The sequence below is a fragment of the Caretta caretta genome, chromosome 7 (genome assembly GCF_965140235.1).
Source record: "Caretta caretta isolate rCarCar2 chromosome 7, rCarCar1.hap1, whole genome shotgun sequence".
In the NCBI taxonomy this organism is placed as follows: Eukaryota; Metazoa; Chordata; order Testudines; family Cheloniidae; genus Caretta; species Caretta caretta.
This window is the reverse complement of record NC_134212.1, coordinates 83,654,653-83,670,199: the sequence shown is the minus strand read 5'-3', so window position 1 is coordinate 83,670,199 and position 15,547 is coordinate 83,654,653. Positions and strand designations below refer to the sequence as shown.

The following is a 15,547-nucleotide window of genomic DNA, read 5'->3' as shown; positions in this document are numbered from 1 at the left end:
TTTTGCTTACAGTCCTAACTCCAAGTCAGGTTCAGGAAATTCCAAAGAATGGAAGGAACAGTGAATTTGCAAAACCCAAGGAAACTTTAGAGAATTTATCTTGTTGAACTGTTCCTCCAGACATGACTTTGGAAGCTGCTGTTGTGGATTCACATTCCCCTACCCCTGCCCTGAGTAAGACGCTGATATGTTATTTGGGAGGCAGAGCATTCTCCTTATTAATTTGTTTTGTACAACCTCTAATTGTTAAGATTCTTTCAGCCCCAAATTTCCTCAAGATGGTAGTAGCTAGTTTTCGCAGTTCAGTGAGAGTGCACGTTCCTGGCCCTGCCTCCTTTCTGCCTTCCCGTGCTCCCTTTGGGATGCTGCATCTCCCTGGGAGCACACAGAAGACGCAGTCCTTCTGATTCCTGCCAAAGGCAGGGACTGTAATTGTGTGGGAGTGGGAAGGATCCAGGTGCCCTCCCCCTGTCATGCACCCACACAAGAGCAATGGGCTATCGGGCCCTGAGAATTCTGTTCACTAATGTTGAGTAATTGGGAGATTGCACTGCGTTTTGTGGACAATACACATACAGGAAAGGGGGCAACATTTGTCTAGTGACCAGTTACGAAACGTTTTCCCCTCTTTAGCCTACATGCATGTCCATTACATTCTGCCTTTGTATGCTACATTTGTGGATGAGCATTCGTACTACCTTGTTTTGTGAGGGGTGTTTATGCTGTACCCATCACAAGACCCCTTCCCCAGTCAGTTTGTTCTGTCATTGCTTCATACCCTTTCTCCTGGACCTCTGCTTAAAGGTGGCTTGCAAAGCAAAAGTTGACCCAAATTAAATTCAGATTTCAGTCCCAAATGGAGCAGAGTTGTGGGGGAGCATTCAGCAAAGAAATAAATTAAAGCAGGGATTTGGAGCAATCAAATTTTTGAATTGCTCCGCTCCAGCTCCGCTCCGGCATGAATAGTGACTGCTCCAGCTCCCCACTCCAACTCCACTCCGCGCTCTGACTCAAATTAATTTTTAACTAAATAAAAAAGTGCATACTGTAATTTTGAGAAAACATTATTTTTATTCAGACTTTTAAAACAATTTAAATGTCAGCAACAATTATACAAACTAGAATCATTCATAATTCATTCTGTAAAAAATTATTGCAGGAATCAAGTAATCTTTCATAGCCTGCTGCAAATCATTTAAAATTAACTTTAAAGCCGAAAATAGTCGCTCTATACTAGCTTGAGTTGTTGGCATGCTTAAAGCAATTCTACAGGCAGCCTGAATGTGGAGTGGGTAGCTGTGAATGGCCTCAAAAACAGACTTAACTTTTAGCCTACCAATAGACTCCATCGCCTCACAATCTTCCCGAAAGTTTCTCCCGAATAATGCTTCATTACAATTATGAATCGTAGAAACTCGCCGGTGTCTTTCTTGTTTATCCAATTCCTTTTCGAAGGCATCATCTCCTGAAGAATTGGTGCTTGAATTATCTCCATTTCCCTGTGATGGTTGAAGACGTCTCAGGGATGGACGCTCGAACAAGTTCAGAGTGGAGACGAAAGTTTGAGAACAGCCTGCTATTTCTGAAGGATGTGAACTTTCTGAAACCGCATATTCGATTGTTGATGACTCCTTTTGTTGTGTTTCATTTTCTTCAACCTCTTTCACCTAGTTCAAATGTAGCAATAGATTTTGTTTTTCGAGTTGTTGAGCAATATCAAGGAGCCCTTCCTTTGCCTTTGGTATTTCCTTTGAGGTAAGAAGAAACTGATATCATGGGTCAACATAAATTCCAGCAAGGAAATTAATATTGTCAAAAAGCTTCTCTTCGTGTTTCTGCATGGAGGATAGAATTCCTTCTGCAATTTGTCCACCATTTTCTTGCAAGAATTTTGACAGTTTTTGCCATTCCTTCATTAAAACTCCCGGGGTTACATTGACAGCTTGAAGATTCACAGTTGTTTGATCTGGCTTTGCCAAGAGGTCTCGCAGGTTCTTCTCTTCGTCCCATTCAGCTTTTGTTAACTTGAGTTCTCTTGTTCCAGCAGCAGCCACTTGTTCACAGTCAGATTGAAAAACAAGAAGCCGATCAATCATTGCAAATGTTGAACCCCAGCAAGTCACAGTATCCAATGATTGAGTTATCCCATGTAGATCAAGCGGAACACTTCAAATACTTGGGGTTCGTAGTTTGACAACGACTTGTCGAATTTTTGCTCGAAATTTCTTCGCATATTCTTTGTTCAGTCCATCCCAGATTGCCAACTGAAGAGTGGGAATACCACACCTCATCAGTTGGACTTTTGAGTCGTCCTCACGAAGCCATGTTGGAAGTATGAGGCTAGGATCATTAACCCATTGCGCAGCAGTATCCATGTTGAGTTCGATTTCATCCATTCCCTTAGTTCCTTCATCAGGCAAAATAGCTTCAGTTCTGTCCACATCCCTGTTCTCAGAGGTAGAAATGGTTTCATTGTCCTTGCTTAAATTTTTGACGGCACACGTCGTGTTTGCTGCATTGTCAACACAGATGCTCAGCACTAGCATTTCACTGATCCCAATTTTTTCTAAAATAGCTTTTACTTGACTTTTCATGCATGAAGAATTGTGACGCTTCAGTGTCAATTATGTCCAAGGTTTTTACCACAGCTTTATCTTTTCCTTCTTCGCAGTACTGAGCATTGATTGCAAGGAAATTTCTGTTTCTACGGCTTGCCACATCCATTTTCAGGTAGCACAGTTTTTGCTCCAAAGCTTTCTTTGAGCTCTTCGCGACCAGACTCAGCTGTGCTGCCAACTAAATGACGAACCACATCGTGCCCTGTTGAAATGCCAAGCTGCCGACCCATTTCACCTGCAATTTTTTGGAATCCTTTGTTCTTTAGCCTGAAGGTAGTGAGCGGTGTTGAACTTAAGCAAACCATTTCCATCAGCCCTTCACGGAAAGTATTGGCATCCATGGTGACTGTAATCTTTGAGGACTTCAAATACGAGTCAAGTTTTGTTTGCTCAATTTTGGGTTTCTTTTCAGATGAAGCTCCGCAAAAAATCTTTTCTCCAGGAGTTTTCAAAGAGCCAGATGAATGTTGTTTAGCCGTGTCAGCTTTCTGTTTCGCCTCATCTTCCTGGTCCTTTTTTGTAATCAGAGCCGCATAGTTTTCAGGATGGTTATCTTTTACATGCCGCCAAAGGTTGAAACTTTTCATGGCACTTGTTTCACTTGTCTTGAAGCTACATGGTTTGAGCTCGCCATTCGCTTCCTTTTCCACCTTGCACGTTGCCAATTTCTTCTTTGCTTTTCCCAAAAGCCCAAATTTGGGCTTTTCAAATTCAAAATTCATTGAGATCCTTTTCCGTAAATCGGCTATCAATCATGGGGAGCAGATTTGATTTTTTTGTTGAAACCAGGGCCAAATCTTCTTGTGCTGCTACCGCGTCCAAATGTTTCTTGTTATGATCTTCGAACAGCAATGAACAAAAGCGTTACATTTTTTTTATAATGTACCTGCTTGTGATATCTTAACCACTTAAGGTACTTCGAATTTATTTTGGATTTTCTGGACAAAAATGATCACATTTTCTTTTTACACAAAATTATTATTAAAGTATATTTTAATATTTTAACATGTTTCTTGCTGTTTTAATGAAGTAAGAAGTATTTTAATATACATAATATAAATTTTTATTTATAAATTACAAATTAGTTTTTCTTATGAAATTTTGCGGTAAAAATATTTGAAATATTTTCCAAGTTTTTAATTAATATCTCAAAAACACTTTACTATAGATATATCAATGAAATTTGGTATGTGCCGTAGTGTTAGTATGTGCTATCGCTGTTCTACAACATTAATTGTTGGGAAGTAACGAGGCTACACGTTACAAGGTTGAAAATAAACTTTAACGGGAAAGGGGATTCAAATTGCAAGCACAGTCCTTTTAGTAAAGAGAACAAATTTTCGGAAATATGTTTTTGCTTCATCAGCCTGAATAGATTATACAAGATAGAGCAAATAACAGGTTCTGTCTTGTATAATGTTTCCAGCCTGATGAAGGAAAAACATATTTCCGAAAATTTGCTCTCTTTACTAAAAGGACTGTGATTGCAATTTGAATCCGCTTTCCCGTTAAAGTTTATTTGCAACGTTTTATCATACAACATCATTCAAATAAAATTATTTAAATTACAGGCATCATTAACTGGGGCGCCTGGGCCAATTTTATTTAATATTTTTTAAATCTTTGACTATTTAACAGATACGACCCGGGAATATGATTTAATGCTAAAATATACATTAAAATGGTACTCTTAATTTATTTCTATAATTAACTGTTTGTTTAAAAATTTTAATCTGCTTAGATGCTTAGAATGATACAAACAATTTTACTTATTACTTATTTTTCAACTTTGGAACTATAAATTTTAAACATAATAAGCCAAAATTATCAACTTATTATGGAACATAATATTGCTGCTCGTAGCCAGGGGCAGTCGACGACAAGCCTTTCTTGAAATATGAAATAAAAATGACCAACCGCCAGTTTGGGACGCCTATGGTTTAAATAATTTTGGATAATGTAATATGGTAGCACATACTAACACTAAGACACAGACCTAATTTCATTACTTTACATTAAAGCGTTTTTGAGATATTAATCAGAAATTAACTTTTCATCACCTCCTTGAAGGGACTGTAGCTCCCTTAGGAAGAATTTTAGGACACGTGTTCACAGAAACGTTCTTTCTTAAAATGACCTAAGGATTCACCCCCAAAGTTTTGTTGGACATTTTCCAGTCACTCTGGATATATCACAAAAATCACGCCTAATTTATGCAAAAATGTTTACTGTATATTTATATGCCTGCTGCACGCAACTTTTTCAGTAAATTTAAAATTACAAACAACACTACCAAAAGACCGTTGAACAGATGACATATAAAATAAGTCTGCCAGAGTGATACGGGAGCATGTACAAATGAACAAATGTACCGGTAACAGGAGCCCATGTGAGGAATGAGCTTAGGTGGTTAATATCTCTTGCGAAATCTTAATATATCAATAAACAAGAACATTATTTTTTTGCAATATACCTGTTTGTGATATCTTAAATGTTCCATCTTGCGTCACACTTTTCCGTAATCGCAGCACTCAGTGCGTCTCGTTGATCAACCCTTACAAAAGAAGTATCAACACATACTAATCTAACTATCTAACTAATCTACGCGAGTACGTACTCACCTAACCTTGGCACAAGGGTGGGAGCAGTCTGCAGTGTTGCCGGATGTCTGAGAATTATCTGATTCTTTAATAAAACATATCTCCAAAAAACTTTGTAATTTTGTATCTGTACATTAAATTTTGATTTCAGCCGAAGTGAGAATAACTGTGACATATTATGTAAAGTGGTAAAGTAGACGTTAATATCAATTGTTATACAATCTGAAGCTTTTTGGCACCTTTAGGACTTTCTTGCTAAATATCATTCATTTTGGACTGAAAATTTAAAAAAACAACTGGAGCAGTGGAGCAGTCAAGATTTTCTGTGCTCCAGCTCCGCTCCATTCCAGGCAAAAACCTGCAGCTCCACTGCTCCGTGCTCCAGCTCTGGGCTCCGCTCCAAAGCCCTGAATTTAAGCTAATCTTTTCAAATTCATTTCTTCCCCATCCCACCCCTATCAAATCCTAATAATATTTCTTGATTCAATGACTATATCCCCGAATGCATTGTTCTGTGACATCATAACAACCATGGCTGGCGTCGATTTCAGTCAGACTTCTGGTATTTGTTGATGTCACATTTTGGGGCATATGTCCAGTGACTCAGGATCTTTCAGAAACAGGAGAAAAGATACTGAAATAGATAAAACTTACTTCTATACCGAACACTCCCTACAGCCTGGTTAGCTGGGACATTCAGCAAGTCAGTCTCTGTTAACTCAATGTTCGTTTTTGCTTTGCCATTCACTTTAAAACAACCCCAAGTTGTGCACAGGGCAATATTCCGTGTGGCAGGCAGTAACTCCTGTACCCAGGGTTATTGACGTAGTGGCACAGAAGCACCAAGACAGGCCCTTCCTTTCAGCTGGAGATCGATGTTGAAACTCGCTGCTATATTTCACTAATTACAGTTCACCAGATTGTGCAACATAAATCACTTCTCTAATTTATTGTAGTCAGAGCTACATAGTTACCCACTGGCTCAGTCAGAGAAACTATACAGCTTCGCAGCTTGCCAAGGACTGATGAAATGTCACCACAACCAGGGTTTAAATTCTCATAAACTATTTCTCAAAGTCCCCATCCCCCTCTCACACCTTTTGGGGCTCAGGGCTTCAGCCCTTCAGGTTGAATTTAAGCCTGGACCACTACAAAAGGTGATGTCTCTTTCTGTTCGCTCATTAAAATGAGTGACAGCCCTGGAAGAGTCTGAGCCAGGCCCTGCCTGGTCCCAACTCCTCCCTGGAGCTACATGCTTTCCTAGGGCTGGAGGGGGCGGGAGGGAGAAAGCATTCCTCTAGGATTCTGTTGCCATAGAAATGTGGAATATAGGGAGTGTTTTTTTAAAAAGAAAGTTATCGTAGTAACTAATTTTTTCAATCACTTGAGTAGAAGAAAAGCAGAATAGAAAAGCTATTTTTGTCACATAATGAAACTCAAATTAGGTGGTAAGAAAATGAACACTATGTTTCAGCAAATGTTGATGCAAAAGTGTAAGAGATCTGATGTGATCAAGAATTGGTGTCATGTAATCAAAATACCCCGCCACACCCAGGCACACTTTAAAACATGCTGTTGCATATTTAGTTTTATTAAACTGCCCTGCCCTCAATCTGTGTTCCCCACCCCATCACTAATCCCCAAGAGATTTACATAAACTAGTTGTTTTCTCCATGCTAGACAGCCGCCACCTCATATCTGTTAGCTTGCTAAGACCCAGATGTGAAATGCTGGCCTTTAGGATGCTTAACAAAGTTACATAATGAAGGCCACAGCATAGAGCTGTAAAGGAGGAAGCTGAAACTGATGAGCTGTAGTTCTTTAATATACAGTATGTGCAGCTTTCCATAACCACAGTTGCAAATTAGCATTTCTTTTGCACAAATGTAACCACTGGGAGATGTGAGGATGTGTTCCCCTCCCCTAGGTTTTATTGGTTTCCCATCATTTTTAATTTGCTTCCGCTTACAGTCTGATGTAAAATTACAGTAAGAAGCAGTAAGAATACACAAGCCTGTGTGGAACAGAGATAAATATGGGTCTAGGATGAGTGACCAGAATTATCTTCCTGATGCCCAAGTGATTCAGTGTGTCACAGTCAGCATCTCAGTACATCACTGTGGAGTTGGTAATGAGCCTTTGCCAGTTCTAGCCCTGCATGCCTCCTATGGGCAATACAAAAATGGCTTCAGAGGGCCTGGTTGTGTATGCACACAGGTGGCTAATGGATACATTTTCACTGGGGGGGAGAAGGGGGGTGTTTAGCCACACAGCACACTTTAATATTGACAGGGATCATTCGGCTAACTTCAGTTCAACCCCTGACAGGCTCAGTGACAGAGCAGACTTATTTCTGCATTGGTGCAGATATTAGGGCTTTCAGAGTGTAGTGTCCTCTTCATCTAGCAATAACCAACTAAGAGAGAGAACCAAGGAAGACGTAATCCCAACATCAGTTAATGCTAATCCTGTCAGTGAGATATTGAAATAAAAGTGACAAAGGGAAGGAGTGAGAGAATGGGAACATTTTGATACATACGCCTGCTGTTGACTGCTTGTCTCTGCTTGTAAATGAGAATCAGGATGAGGGGCAAGCAGAGAATGCCCACAATGCATGCCCCTGTTGCCAGCGCAGCTGCTGTGATGTCTGAAACAGAACAAAGAAGCCAGAGGTGAAACACATGAGCCAGTGAGAGCTGTTTCAAACTGCATAGCCTAAAGTCAGGCCCTCTTCTCAGTGAACAATTAAAAACTCCTAGTTCTAATTCTCAGGAATCTCTCATCTGCTGAGGCATTCAGAAGTAAAAAGGAAAAGGTTCTGTGGGTTCAGGCCTCCCTTCATATATGAAGTGCAAAGCAAGAGTGAAAAGCAAGCAATGTGCAAAACATTGTACTGAATACCCATTAAACAGGCCAATGAGGGAATTCAGCACTGAAATAAGATTTAACTTACCGTTTCCTGTCTGTGAAATCCTCCAGAATTTACTGGTTTTCTCTAGATACCCCAGAAACATTCTGTAATACTGATGCTCCCAGAAGTCTCATGCAAGCATGCTACCATTACTCCCTTGAAACCCATCAAACTTCTCATAACAGAAGGCTTGACATTGCTTTGGAGGAGTAGAGAGTGGCATTATTTCTTCTGCCTATAGAATTGAGCTGGGTCTAAGCCATGAAGTTTGGTTCCCAAACCAAGCTTCTCCAAGTCCTGGGAGTGCTTAGATACATGGGTTTTGTTCAGTCCCAGCTGTGCTACAGATGCAAGTAGAAAATTATTTAACAAGTGATAAGACACCGGATCCAAAGTCCACTGACGCCTGTGGAAAGACTCCCATTGACTTCAATGAGCATGGGATCATACCCCCAGTCAGCTAATAAAAATTAGTCACTCTTTGTCTTCACTAGCCAGATCATCCTAGGGCTATCATTTTCAGTGACGACTTCATTTTTCAGACAGAATTCTGAGCCCACAAATAACTGCACCAGCAATGAATTCTGAGCACAGATATTACTAATTAGACACCTACTTACAAAGTTGTAGTTGCAAATCAGATAGGTAGACATACAAATATTAGTATTTGCATGTGGGATCACAATTGTGGTATAATTACTTACAGACAAATAACTGTGCCTGCAAAATCAAAGGCCAGGTTCAGACTTGCCTACAAATGGGTGTCTTCCTGTGTACCTAGAGAAGAAAACTTCTTGGATAACTTAACTCTCTGAACAAAAAGGGAAAATTTTATCATTCAACTGGATTAGGAAGGAAATTGTATGTACAGTATGTCAACATATTGTGGTGGAAAAATTTCTTCAGTCATATAGCTTGGTGCTGTTTTTAATATGGAGAAGAGGTTCAGGACCACGAGCAATAGTTACAATTATGGGCAGTAATAAGTAAACTGACTATGTACTGGAAAGAACTTTATAACTCAGATCCAGCTAAGGAATTTTCTTGATTATCTGTGGAAAGCTAAAGATTTGATCTCTGGCCTTTGTAATTTTTTAATGAAATTTACTGTAAGTTCAGCAAATGTAATGGGAGTAAGTCAGGACAGATATGTGAGCTGCAGAATTGATAGGCAGAGATTGTGCAAAAATATTAAGTAATTAGATTGGGATGTGGGTTTGGAGTTAATTCAGCAAAAGATTCCTTTCAGGACTGACTAGTGACCCAGCAAGTTGCGTATGATTCAGAATCAGTCAGTGTCTGATTGGACCTGCAGAAAAGTGAGAGCAGATTTGATGCATCTCTGGAATGCCCAGAGATTCAGAAGAAGGGAGGAGGATCATGCTGATGGAGATATTCCAAGTGATCTACAGTGTGGGAGGCTAGCTGCAGAAAACAATGTATTGCAAGATGTAGAAAGCAATGCATTTTCAAGCTGTGCAGACCATTCTTGCTAAGAACATCTCTTATAACAAAGAGGAACATATTGAGCAAGTGAACATCAGCATCTGGGCTAAATATACCTGAGTGATATAGTGGTATGAATGCTCTGGCAAATTTAGAACTGATTTCGTGCAGTGTGACAGACAGGAAATTTTTGATGAAGTTGGTGTATATTTTTGAGCTTTCTTGATTATGTTATCCTTATTTATAATACAGAATATATTTAATTCTAAATGTACCATATTCAGCTCTTGTGCAAGGGTAAAAGTTCTACTGAAATCAGTAGATTTCCTTCCATTTTCTCTAGGTCTGAATTTGGCTCATGATCTTTGAGCCTGACTCATGGTTTTTGAATGCCTGGAGTTGGCAGTACTCCAAATTCATAGAATATTATATAATATATTCTATGAATTTACGGTACTGCCGACTCCCGGCATTCAAAAACCATGAGTCAGGACCAAAGATCATGAGTGTGGCTTAAAAATAAAAAATGAAGTTATTTTTATTAGCATTCTGGTTCTTGAGCCTTTACGGGTCAGGTTTGAAAACCTTTCTCCACAATCATGAGGACTAGAAATTAATTAATTTCAAAAAAAATGAAAAAAGGATCTCATATTGTCACTGGGGACCCTTCCCTGACTCCTCTTCCTGAGAAGTCAGGTTTATTTTAAAATGGGTCAGAGCAGGATTTTGATAGGCGATATTATCAATATGCGGCCAAATGTATTACTGGTGCATGATTCGTTGAATTCAGTATAAACAGATTTTCAGTAGGACAGTGATTTCCCCAATTTCTTTCTATAGCATCTGGTTCAGAATTAGCATCATCTTGCAGATTTAAGAATTCTGGGTGGGGGCTGGGGTGGTGCTGCAGAATACAGTTTAGTTTTACATAGCATCTTCCAGTCTCAAGGTATCTTCAAAAAAAAAAAAAAAAAAAAGTTAGATACCTGGAGTTCCGTGACTGCATGGACAAACAGATGAACTATTTTGGGCCCAGCAACAGCTCAAACCCACAGGACATTAGATCCCTGTTGAGAGAGAGAATGTTGGCTAGGGTACATTGGTGCTTATTCCCCATCTCTTCTGGAAAGTGCCATGAGATATTTCATATCCATTTCCACAACCACTAGGGACAAGTAGCAGAGACTTTGATTTGCAATCTCTCAATCTAAAGGATGACAGGTGAAGGCATCAGGCCTGTGACTGAAGTAATTGCAAGGCACTTGGTGGATCAACCCTCAGAATGACGTGATAGCATGAAAAAAAAGGTCTGAAAAGCACAAGGAGTAAGTGAAGCTTTCCTTGGAACTGCTCTGTGCATCCAACTTGATGCTTTTTCCCCCTGCAGGATGCTGGACTGTGCTTGAATACATTCTGCCTGATAGTGGGGTTTTAAAGTCAAATTCAAACAGGTAGTCCCTTGGCTGCCATTAGCCTTTTGATGCTTGATATTGGAATTTGCCCAGTGTTAAATACTGCTGCAAAGTCTGATGGTGTCCTTTAGCGTAAGAGCCAGTTCCACAATGTTCTAGGGCACGAGGCTAAAACAGGAAGGAGAAGTAACTTGTACCAGAAGGGGAAGCCATCTGTATTAACACAGAGGCTTCATTTTTGAATGTGGACATCCTTTTTAGGACACCACATTTGAGGGTTCAAATTGGCATTAAAGTGCATAAATAAGTTATTTACTAATGTGAGGTATTGGTCTGATCACTCATGTGAGATTTGGATTTCCTCTTTAGATACTTATGTTTTCAAATTAAAATAGTTTCTGTGTCAGAAAGGAGATGACTCAGTCTCAGAATAGTAACAGAGTTTTCATGGTGTCACACAGGAAAAGGTTTCTCTTTGACTCTCTAAATTAATTCACTGCTCAATTCTCTGCTTGTGTCAGTAGCAGTTAAATCTCAGACTGGTGTTCTGTGTTTCCCTGAACTGGACTCTCTTATTTACTCTATCCAGGCCTTTTGTGTGTTTGCGCTACATAGGATGGTTCACAGGGTAGCACGCTGCAGAATTCCTCTTTCTAATGGCTCACTTCCTATTTTCACGGCTTGCACAGTTTGGGATCTGGATCAGCAATCACAGATCACTGGGTTATGGTAAACCAGTCTAGCAAGTCACCACAATGAGTTACTCCCAAGATGGTTCCAGCTCTTTTGTATCATAAGCTCCTCAGTAAAGGGCCTTTGTATTTTATTTCTCTGTAAAGCACCATGTACATCTCTGGTGCTGCAGAAATACTAACCACTACGCATGAATAAGTGAGCATCTAAAAAACACTCCATAATACACTGATATGGAGGAAGGGGCAAAACAGAAAATAGCTGGAGGGCCACCAAGTAGAATAGCTACAGCATTTTCACATTCGACTCAACTAGCCATGTGGGGCCTTACCCTGCCATTGACCCACAGACAGAAATCTCCATGAAATAAATGAGGGAGTTCTGTGTGAAAATAAAAGGCTGGATATGGCTTCATGTGTGGGGTTAGGGAATGCCGACCAGGGGTTAGAATAGACATGATGGGATATTGACAGGAACACAGCGAAGGGGGAAAGCGCAGCTGTCCTATCTGTTGTTCTGGGAAGACCCCTCTCCACATTCTTCACCAGGACTTTGCAACAACAGGCAAGACCACCCCCAAATAATTTATCCCAGGTTTTATGTGCGTGCTGGGACACAGCTTTGAGAGATTAGTTAGCACTGTGTGTAAAATCATACAGTCAAAGCCAGCAATTGTATACTGCCACAATAAAGCCTCAGGGCAAAATGCTCAGTTAGTGTAGATTGGCGTAGTCAATGGAATTATACTTAGTTACACCAGCAGAGAATTTGGCACAGCATGCTTTGTTTCTTAACCCTAATTCTCTCGGTATGTGCTATGAGTAATTTCCATTGAGTTCAGTGGGAATTATTTGTAGTCTGCATGGAGAGTCTGGGCCTGACGAGATTCCAGGAACCTATGACACAACTGTCCTGTAGATTACACAATGTCCCAATAGCTATTACTGTGTAGAAGCTAGGGAATAAACCTCCCAGGAATATAACTGGAGTTTGTTTCTTGCAGGCGAATTATTTTGTCCAGGTTTTGACTGAAATGCAAATGTGTAAAACGAACACCTGTGCCTAGGAAAATACATAGAACAGAATAATAAGCAGGGCATCATAGAGAACACTTACTTTCTTTCTGTTTGCTGGCACCAGGATGAACTGTGCAGTTTGGAAATGCTTCTCTGGCTGTGGAATTAAAGAGAAGAATTGGTTAAATCTCCTGGGATTCAGTTCTCATCCAGTAATTAGTCAGATAGAAAATCCTACTTAAAATTTAAACAAGGAATTTCATTTAACTTTGCTTCAATTGTCTTTCTTTTTGACATAAAGAAAATCAGCTAGGGTTTAAAAATGGCAATGACAATTAGTTATGGCTGCTATTTCTGACCTGCCCTCCATCTAATCCACCTACAGTGCAAAGAGAAGATGCGGTCTAAAGGATTTATTGACACACATTTGGCATATGACATTACAAATTGCTAGTGGCAAAGGTACCAATGTGTCATTTGCCATTAGCACTACACATTTGCCACTAGCAATGTGTACAAGTGCCAGTTAAAATAATTGTACCAGGGATTCTCAAATGATTTTGCCATGAGGCCCACATCTTAATGGAGGGATTGTCTAGTGACAGCCAGCTTCCCTCTCAGTTGTGATCACATGGATCATTGCACCCATTCTTGACCACCCAGACCTCTTAACCGCCCATTTGCACTTCCGTAACATCCCTGCGGCAATGACAGTAATTGTTTGCATGGAAAAGTAATACTGATATTTAGTTTTCTCTGAAAGCAGTTACATAAGTGATAAAGAGAATGCGCACCATGGGCCCAGCCAGTTCTCTGCATACCTATAGCATAGTATTCCACGGACCACTGTTTGAGACTTGCTTTTTTTATGCTCCACCACTCTCACTTCTATTGTGCTTATAAACCCAAATTATTTCAGTTGCCAGGAATCACAGTAATTAAAGCAAACAGTTAACTATTTTTTTCTTAAATCCAAAAAGAAATGATAAATCCATTATTGCAATTCTAAAGATGGTGATGCTTTCTACCATTGGAATGTTAGGCCTTCTAGCTGTCCAATAAGATTCAGCTTTAATTTCTAGGTCTTGATGCTTGCAAGATATTGGACAATCAAACTGTCACTGGTCCAGGACTAAAAATAAATTTTGCATCCAAAAACTGTCTGGTATTTCTGTTATTTTTGGCCTGAAAGTAAACTTTTTTTTCCAGAAAGAGGTTGAAGAAAATCATTGTAACTATGTAATTTTGTTTTTATTATCTAACCGTGGGGGGAAAGTGTTTTCCAGCTGCTTATTTTTTTTTTTAAGTTATGATCTTTTTTTCCTTTAACATCTGTTGCTCTTCCAGGCTTGGACCCCAAATAGTTTTGCAAATGCACCTGGATTCTGATTACAGCACCCCCTGGCCTGCCAGCCCTGAATGCTAAATAAACTGAGCCTGTGCTCTTCAGTTCTGACCTACAGCACCATCTTTATCTATTGGCTTTGAGCCCAGTCCAGTTCCCACTAAAGTCTGTGGGAGTCTTTCTACTGATTTCAGTGTGAGTTGAAGTTGCACAGGAATTTAGCTGCTATTTTTCTTTGTAAAGGCCTCACCCACACACATTCTGCGCATGTTTCCCAGTTACATCTACCTTTCTGTATGCGGAGTTCCATGAAGCCATGAGCCACTTGCTTGGTATACTGTTTGCCATGTTCCTTTTTAGTCTCTACCACGTAACAGCAGTAATTGCCACTGTCCTGCAGAGTGAGATTCATCATGATGATATGAAATGTCCCGTGGTGGTCCGAGGTGGTCTCCAGCCCATGGTGGTTTGCTTGTTCTCCATGGAAGTACCTTTCTGTGACATTGCTATGTGTCCCATGATGCTTCCCTGGCTCATGATGCAGGTCCCTTTCGGTTACATTGCGGATATGTTGCTTCTCAGAGCAGCTTTGGTCTCCGTTGCTGCTGAAGTACCAAATTTTGTAAAGTAAGTCATGCTGAGCAGAGAGTGGCCCAGAGAGCTTGCATGTCAAGGTAACATTCTGTCCTTCTGGGCAGACGTAGAGTGAGTAAGGAGTGGTGATCATGAAAGCTGTTGTCTGTTCTACATGGAGAAAAGAAACACTAGGCAATTAAAATGTAAGATAAATGGCAAGGTGTTTAAGAATAACAACTCTTTGTGCTGCTTTGAAGATAGAATTAAACAAACACCTGCCACAGCCCTGTGTGGTAGATAAGCATTATAACCATTTTACAGATGAGTAAACTGAAACACACAGAGGTTAGTTAAGCAATTCACACAAGGTTACACAGGGTGTCATTGCAGTTGATCTGAGATTAGAATCTAGGAGTCCTGATTCCCAGTCCTGTGCTCTAACCACTAGTTTTAAGTGCATTAGATTGGGAAAACATTGCCTTTGGTCAGGCAAACACGCTATACAGGACATCACCAATGTTTGAAAATCATCTTTCCCCTAAGAATTAGTCCTGAGGTCTCACTGTGTATCTTGTCGTTCCACTGTGCTGTAATCCCTTTATATGAGTGACCAAACTATTCCACATTATAGCCTCCCTCATTCCATGCAGCTACTACTGCTCTTTGGTTCAAACTATTAAAGAAGTTCTTTAAAAAAAAAAAACTCACAAGACAAATTTCACCAAGAGGAGCTGAAACTTTAAGGTATCTTCAATGCTGGCTAACTCTACTCCGTTCCCCGCCTGATTGTTCAGGATATTTTTTCTCCATATTAATGCTGGCAAGTTAATATGCTTTATACATTTCTCTGTGTGTGTGTGTATGTATCCTTTATACATTTGGGGGAGGGAGGTAGAGAGTGAGTGTTATGCAGGTCACTCATTTACTGGA

General features: G+C 40.0%; 2 protein-coding genes across 11 annotated transcripts in view; one reads left to right on the top strand and one right to left on the bottom strand.

Annotated features, from left to right (window-relative positions):
- CDH23 (cadherin related 23) overlaps positions 1-15,547 on the top strand; it is a 520,165-nt gene that overhangs the window by 437,033 nt on the left and 67,585 nt on the right. The gene's annotated exons all lie outside the window — the stretch shown is intronic.
- VSIR (V-set immunoregulatory receptor) overlaps positions 1-15,547 on the bottom strand; it is a 50,890-nt gene that overhangs the window by 21,699 nt on the left and 13,644 nt on the right. For 4 of the 5 annotated variants that reach the window (XM_048859462.2, XM_075130888.1, XM_048859461.2 and 1 more), the window contains 3 exons: positions 14,330-14,785; positions 12,797-12,853; positions 7,758-7,865 (listed from right to left, as the gene is read on the bottom strand). In XM_048859462.2, the coding sequence (XP_048715419.1) occupies positions 7,758-7,865; positions 12,797-12,853; positions 14,330-14,785 (621 nt within the window). Of the gene's footprint in view, positions 1-1,063; positions 3,458-7,757; positions 7,866-12,796; positions 12,854-14,329; positions 14,786-15,547 lie in introns of those variants that run through there. The other variant, XM_048859464.2, reaches the window with a different exon arrangement.